This window comes from Mandrillus leucophaeus, unplaced genomic scaffold (genome assembly GCF_000951045.1).
Source record: "Mandrillus leucophaeus isolate KB7577 unplaced genomic scaffold, Mleu.le_1.0 Scaffold653, whole genome shotgun sequence".
Classification (NCBI taxonomy): domain Eukaryota; kingdom Metazoa; phylum Chordata; class Mammalia; order Primates; family Cercopithecidae; genus Mandrillus; species Mandrillus leucophaeus.
Window position 1 is genome coordinate 147,336 of NW_012107064.1, and position 8,181 is coordinate 155,516.

General features: G+C 39.1%; 1 protein-coding gene across 1 annotated transcript; it reads right to left on the reverse strand.

Annotated features, from left to right (window-relative positions):
* Positions 1–3,833: 3,833 nt before the first annotated feature.
* Positions 3,834–4,832, reverse strand: LOC105554661 (olfactory receptor 1P1). The gene has a single exon (XM_012001216.1). It carries the CDS (start codon positions 4,830–4,832, stop codon positions 3,834–3,836), a length of 999 nt encoding a protein of 332 aa, XP_011856606.1.
* Between the last annotated feature and the right edge of the window lie 3,349 nt (positions 4,833–8,181).

Here is an 8,181-nt window from a genome sequence, read left to right on the forward strand (position 1 = left end):
TCATAGGTTTTTTGTAGATGCTTTTTATCAAGTTGAGGAAATTCCTCTTCATTCCTCTCCGTCTGAGGTTTTGTTTATTTTAAAAAATTTATGAAAAGGGTGTTAAATGTTGTCAAATCCATTTACTGTATCAATTAGTAGGATCATGTCATTCTTCTTTAGGCTGTTAGTATGCTGGATTGGATTGACTGGCTTTCAACTATTGAACCAACCATGCATACCCGGAATAAACCCCACTTGATCATGGTATGTAATTTCTTTTATATATTGCTGAATTTGGTATTATGAATTTTTGCATTTATATTCATAAGGATATTGGTCTGTAGTTCTCTGTGTCTGTACTCTTCATCTGGTTTTGGCATCAGGGTAATCTCTTCTCTCCTTTTCTGTTTTTGGAAGAGATTACGTAGAATTTGTGTTTATTCCTCTTTTTGATGGTGTTTTCCAGTGAAACCATCTGGACCTATGTATTTCTTTTGAGGTGTTATGAACTTGTTATTTCAATTACCTTAAGAGCTGTAAGTCTACTCAAATGATCTATTTCACATTGGATGAGTTGTGGTATTTTTTGAGGAATTCGTTCACTTTATCTTCATTGTCAAAATTGTGTGTTTAGAATTCCTAATAGTATCCTCCTATCTCTTGTATGTCTGCAGGGTCTGTAGTGATATACCTGATTTCAGTTCTTATATTGTCTTCTCTGTTTTTTCTTCGTCAGTCTTGCTAGAGATTTGTTATTCATCTTTACAAAGAACCGGGTCTTCACTTCATTGATTTTTCTGTTGTTTTTTATGTTCAATTTCGTTGATTTTTGATCCTATCATTATTACTTGCTTCTCTTTGCTTTGAATTTATTTTGCTCTTGTCTAGGCTTCTTAAATGGGAACTTAGATTCTTGATTTGAGACTTTCCTCTTTTCTAATGTATGTATTCAGTGCTATATATTTTCTTCTTATCACTGTTCTAGCTTTGTTCCACAAATTCTGATATGTTATATTTTCATTTTAATACAGCTTGATTGTTTTTTAAAATTATACTTGCGACTTCCCCGTGGATTATTAATAAATGTGTTGTTTAGTTTTTGAGTGTCTGGAGATTTTCTTCATCTTTGTTATTGATTTCTAGGCTGATTGCATTGTGGTCAGAGAACACACTCCGTATGATGTATGATTTCAATTATTCTAAATTTGTTGGAGTTTGTCTTATACCCCAGTATATGATCTATCATGGTATATATTCAGGGGGCACTTGAAAATAATGTTAGTTCTGCTGTTATTGAAGGGGGTGGTCTATAAATGTCAAATAGATACTGTTGGTTACTGCTGTTGTAGAGTTATCCCATATCCTTACTGATCTTCTGTCTAGTTATTCTATCATTGTTGAGAGAGGGGTTTTGAAGTCTTCAACTATAATTGTGAACATTCGTCTATGTCTCTTTCAGTTTTTTTCTCACATATTTTGCATCTCAACTGTATGATGAATACGTTTTCAGGATTGCTATGTCTTCTTGGTGGATTGAATCCTTTATTATAATATCCCTCTCTGTCACTGGTCATTTTCTTTACTTTGAAATCCACTTATGTGAAATATATATAGCCACATCTCTTTCTTTTCATTAATGTTTATATTTCTTTCTCCATTCTTTTCCTTTCAACCTAAGCTGTAATATTTGAGGTGAGCTTCTTGTGGACAACATAGAGTTGGGTAATGTTTATTTTGAATCCACTCTGCCAACTTCTGTCTTTTAATTGGTGCATTGAGACCTTTTACATGTAATATAATTAATGATATGTTCATATTAAAATTTGTCATTTTATTTTTTGTTTCTATGTGTTTTCTTTTTCCTGCCTTCTTGTGAGTTGCTTTAACATTTGCTTCATCTATTGTGTTTTTGAGTATATCCCTTTGTATAGTTTTTTAGCGGCTGCTGTAGGTATTACATTAAACATACATACATAATTTATCACCTTTTACTGTTTTCATCATTTTACTAGTTCAAGTGAAGTGTGGAAGCCTTACCTCTCTTTAATTAATCCACTAAAATAAAACCAACTGCCCCTGACCATTTCATGCTCTTCATGTAGTAGACCAACAGAAAAAGATAGGAGTCATTTTTTAAACTGAGATAATTGATATTGATTACCATGAAGATTTATGGCTTATGCCATGAACTCTCATATTAATTCCATAGATGGTAATAAATGCTATTAAGCATTTTAGTCATAACACAAAAAACAGAATAACGAAAACCTCTAATAGTTGAAGGTCTAATTCATTCTACCAGGCATCAACATAGACCTGCCAAAGTGATAGCGTAGATGAGGGAAATCTAAAATAGGTAGTAGAGAGTCAAGCTAATTATCTGCAATTACAGCTTTGGGACAACCAACAGTAGTATGGACTGTATCTTGTTTTGATTACACTTTTATGCAATCTTACCATCTCCTAACTGGCCACCAACTTAAAGGGAATTCTGAGTTATGGGGCATATGCCCACCCTGTTTGAGAAGGAATGAGGCTGAATTCATTTTAACAACAACACATAGAGGCTCCAAATCATAGGATGAGAGCTGGATACAATGGGGAACTGCAAATGGATCTAAGTAGCACAGGCATGGATTGCAGTGAACACGAATCTCACGTACCTCCTCAGTTTCTCTCGACAGTCTCCTCCTTTCTGAAGGCATCCTCTGCCTCCTGGACCAAGTCACTACCACTGACAGCCTTACCCCTCTTGTGGGAGATGGGGTGTGCTACTCAGCACAAGGAAGCAAAAATATGTGTGGTCCACAACTCTCTGTCAAATTCCTCAAGATGGCTGGCCTCCCAGTTTTTGACCCAGACCTGCATGGGCTATAGGCAGATACACACACACAACACTCACAGTCAGCCACGACTTAAGCAGATAAGGAAGAAAGCTAGAAATAACTACACATGGCCGGGCGTGGCGGCTCATGCCTGTAATCCCAGCACTTTGGGAGGCCGAAGTGGGTGGATCACCGCAGGTCAGGAGTTCAAGACCAGCCTGGCCAACATGGTAAAACCCTGTCTCTACTAAAAATATAAAAAATAGCCAGGCGTGGTGGCAGGTACCTATAATCTCAGCTACTTGGGAGGCTGAGGCAGGAGAATCGCTTGAACCTGGAAGGCAGAGGTTGCAGTGAGCTTGAGATCGTGCCATTGCACTCCAGCCTGGGCAATAAGAGTGAGACTCCATCTCAAAAAAACAGAAAAAGAAATAACTACACACTAGTTACCATAATATATAACTTACATTTATTATATCATCTCATTACAAATTGTAAATCTTTTTACTAAGAGAACATAGATCACTCCTATATCGTTGACAGCTTTGTTTTAATAGCTGCAAATATTTTTGATTCATAACCTTGAGACAATAAGTATTTGTATAATTTCCTATTTTTGTAGGAAAACATACACTTGTTCACTTAAATTTGTAAAGTCTTTGCCATCTGATTGACTTTATTGCTAAATATTGTCATTAGCCCACTTTCCATGACCTCATTAAGTTTTAATAAACTAGCATATAAAAGGCTACACAGGCTTTAGAATTAAAAGCATTGCAAAAGTCATGCCTCCTTGTGAAAAATTATTAATAAGTTAAATGAGCAAATAAGGAGCTCTTAACAGATTAAGCACAAAGCAAAACATTGATTTCCCTTTATAACACCAAACTTGCAGTGGGCACTCGGGGAGGGGAGTGCTGATAAGGGATATGTGGGATTCGGAAATGAGACACTTTGAGGTATAGACATTTCTGTCAAGCCCCTCACTGGAGGGGAAGGAGAACACCTTCAGTTTCTCAGCAGAAGTCACTGGCCCTGGCCCTGTGAGAAGGAGACTCTGCCCTTGAGAAGTCTAACCACTGCAGCCTTCATGTCCTTGTTCCGCAGGCTATAAATAAAGGGGTTCAGCAGGGGAGTCACCACTGTGTACATGACAGCAGCCGCTGTATCCTCCTCTACTGAGCTGGAGGAAGAGGATGAGGGGCACAGATACGCCCTGATCACCGTCCCGAAGAACAGAGCAACAACAACGAGGTGAGAGCCACAGGTAGAGAAGGCCTTGCACCTTCCCTGGGCAGAGGGCGCCCTGAGGATGGCTGAAACAATGCGGATATAAGAGACCAGGATGAGCATAAAAGGGATTAAAATGACTGTTCCCCCTAGGAAGAGGAGCACAAGCTCATTGACCTGGGTGTCAAAGCAAGACACCTTCATCAGCGGTCCCAAATCGCAGAAGAAGTCAGGAATGATCTTAGAGCAGAAGGAAAGCCGGGATATGAGGAAGGTGTGAGTCATGGCGACAAGACTCGTGAGGGTCCAGCAGGCGGCCACCAGGACGGCACAGCGGTGGAGGCTCATGATCATCATATAGTGGAGTGGGTGGCAAATGGCCACATAGCGGTCATAGGCCATTACAGCCAGGAGAAAGATGTCCATGTCCCCAAAAGTCAAGAAGAAGTAGAGCTGTGCCAAGCACCCTGCATAGGAAATGGACCTGCTCTGGGTCTGGATGTTCACCAGGGCCTTGGGCACGGTGGTGGAGGTGAAAAAGATGTCTGTACACGACAAGCTGGCAAGGAAGAAGTACATGGGGGTGTGGAGGTGTGTGTCGGTGCCAATGGCCAGGACAATGAGCAGGTTCCCAGCCACAGTGACCGCGTACATCCACAGAAACAACAGGAAGAGGATGTGCTGCTGCTGTGCCTGGTCTGAGAGTCCGCAGAGGAGGAGCTCAAAGGTACTAGTCTGATTCCCTCCTTCCAGGAGCTCAGAAGTCAGAGAGAAAACACCTTGAGTGAGCCCCATTACAGGTCTGTAAAAATGCTTTACTTTAGATTGGTGAGCATGCTATTCTCTGAGCTTTAAGGAAGAAGAAAGACAGTGTACTTTTATTGGCCATCTACTATGTGCACTGTAAATTTTTACTGAAATACACTATGCTGGAAAGTGTGGGAGATACAATGTGAGGTAATTAAAATACGTTTCTCATTTGTTTTTCTACACTCTTTTTCATCCCAAATTTCTTTAGCAGTACTTTCCTTTTCTTTAGCTGTACTCTCAGAGGAGTTAATATCTGTAAAATGAATGAACGAAAGCATCTTAATTACTAACTCTGGACCTGGCACAGTGCTAGGTAAGTAAGACAGTGGTAACCCTTAACCTCAGGGAATTTCAATCTAATGGGCTAGACATAACTGCCTCTATTAAAATCTTATATGAGTTGGATTCAGAGTTTCCCAGCCATTCACTTGCTTTCAAACCACTCTCAGACCCCAAGACTGCACCTGTTCTGATTCATCAAGCCCAAAACTCAATATTCTCTAAAGATGCAATTTCATATTATCTATTTTTCTGGAAACCAATTCAACAATCAACTATTTAGTAAAGACCCACTATGTACAGATTACTTTTTGAGGTGTCAGTGAAACTCCAAAGAAAAAAATCATAGTCTCCAGAATCTCAAACAGAATAGAACAGGATGTGTCCTAAAAGAGAAGCTGAAGGCCAAAACTCAGCAATCAGGTAACTCACTCCAGGGTACGACTGGAGAAGCAGCCAGGGCTGTTCTTCATATGGATAGAAATATCAGCAATAGGCTGGGTGCGGTGGCTCAGGCCTGAAATACCAGCAGTTTGGGAGGCCTGGGTGGGCAGATCGCTTGAGGTCAGGAGTTCGAGAATAGCCTGGGCAACACGGTGAAACCCCGTCTCTACTAAAAATACAAAAAAATTAGCTGGGTGTGGTAGTGGGCGCCTGTAGTCCCAGCTACTCAGGAGGCTGAGGCAGGAGAATCACATGAACCAGGGAGGCAGAGGTTGGTAGTGAGCCGAGATCACCACACTCATGCCAGCCTGGGCCACAGAAGCGGGGAAAGGGAATGAAGGAAGGAAGAAAGAACTAGGCAACAGGGAGTAAAGGTCCCTAATGATTACGACCACTGTGTGGGGGATGACTTTTCTCTCCATCTCTGACTGGTAAAAGTCCACACATTTCCACACAAATGCCACCTACTACTTAACATTTCATGCTCCTTCTCTAAGAGAAAGGCTGTTCCTGCACGAAGCTTCCACAAGATTTTGATGACACATTTTTTTCATCAGCACTTGAACATTTTTGTGCCCCCGTATTAATGGTAGATTCTGTAACATGCTATGTCTTCCACACAGTAGCTGTAGTAGTGTCTTGACTACAGAAAAATTAAATAAATGTTAAATGATTAGAGTTTCTACTTCTCTCCTTTCTTAGGTCTTACCTTCCTTTCCTGAATTTATTCTTCTCAAGGCTGAGAATTTTAAAACACAGAGTCAAACAGGAGTTTGGGTCAATTTAATTCAGTTCAAGTCTGCAAACATTTATCAGTCTTCTCACTCTCTGTACATGCACCTTGACTATCTATACCCAGAGAAGGAGGGCATTCTGTATGTTTTATCTCTGTGTAAACCCTTGGGCTGAATGGAGTGAAGTGTTAACCGTTGACCGGTGGTGATGGCCTTGAGAAGTCTGTGAAAGCGAGAAGTTCTAAAACATAATTTGATCAAGTCACAGATAAAACTTTCAGAAGCTTTTGGTATCCTTTTCAACAAGTACATATCTGAAGAAAGAATAAAAAGGATGCAAAGGGAACTACATTAAGAAAAGGGTGCATGGAACCATATCTGAATTATGTATTTGGGACTAAACAGTGATTGTCTAGATCTTAATTTTCTTATGTCTCCACTGAGAACCATGCAAAGTGACAAAGAGGAGGAATATAAGCTCAGATATGTATACTTTCATTGAAACTGAGAGTCAGAAACATCTCACATTAAAAAAAAACACACAACACCTTGGAAATGAGTGGAAAACAACACCATGAATCAGCCCCATCAATGCGGAAAGTAAAGGCCAAGCAGCAAAGTAGGTGAGTAGGGCAGGGAGTAATGGGGAGTATCAGAATCTACAAATCCTCAGCTGACAGTCATGCCTAGAAAGAGAGGACATAACCCTGAGGGATAGTTGTTATGTATAGATCTGAAGAAACAGGGCAAAAAGTCATGCCGAACAAAGGTGAAGAGGAAAGGTGAGGCAGGCGATAAAGCAATCTTCATTATTGTAGCAATGGAAGGAGTCCTTAGATGGAGAATCTGGGCAAGTTACCCTAATCTTGCTAAATCTCTGGTACTGAAAAAAGGCAAATTGTTCAAATGTGAATCATAACTAATGACTAAATTGCTGGACCTATAGAGAAATATGAAAAAGGAACCCCTGAAAAGTCAAGCTTTTTATAAGAGAACTCACTAGGAAATTGTCTCTATTGAGAAAAATTCCAATACAATATGTCTTCAAGAATTTTCAAAGTCATAAAACTAATTGTGAAAGAATACTACAAATAGGAAATAAACTCAGAGAAAATATACCCGGACCACAAGAAGGTGTGAAATAGGAACTCAGAGAAGTCTGGATAGAAATTGAAGCAACAGTCACTTATTTTGAAGACTAAGTTACAGAGATTTTTTTTAAATGAACAATACAGAAATCATTATAAAGGACATAAAGGCTAGAAATCAGAAAGGCAAAAGAAACAAAAATAAAGAATGGGGTAAAAGAGTTAGAGAGAAAGAAATTGGTATAGAAGACTGACCAAGAAGATTATATTATAAGCAGAATCCCAAAGAAAAAAGTAAACTTCAGAGTAGAAGATTTAAAATTTAAATGAACTTCCCAGAAATGAAAGATTTTAGTCTACATATTGAAAAGGCATATATCTTAGTAAATTCCAAAAAGTAAAGTTGTAGACCTTCCAAAAAGTAAAGTTGTAGAACTTAGTAAAGTTGTTAGACCTTCAAAATAAACAAAGAATCCTTCAGGTAACCAGTTCCTCCTCCTCCACCGAAAAAAAATCAAGTTGGCATCAGTCTTGATAGCAACTTTCTATACCAGAAAGTAATAAAAGAACACTTACAAGAAACTCAGAAATATAAAGATGAGCCAGGAATTTTATGGCAACCAATCTGTACTTGTATAAGGGCGATAAACAAAGAGTTTGAACATAAAGAAACTCAGGGATTATTGTTCCCATGGCTCTTTCTGGGGTTTCTATTAGAAGATGAAGTTCATATAATCAAGAAAATGTTAGAATAAACTTAGCAAAAATACAAGTGAAAAGCATTGAATA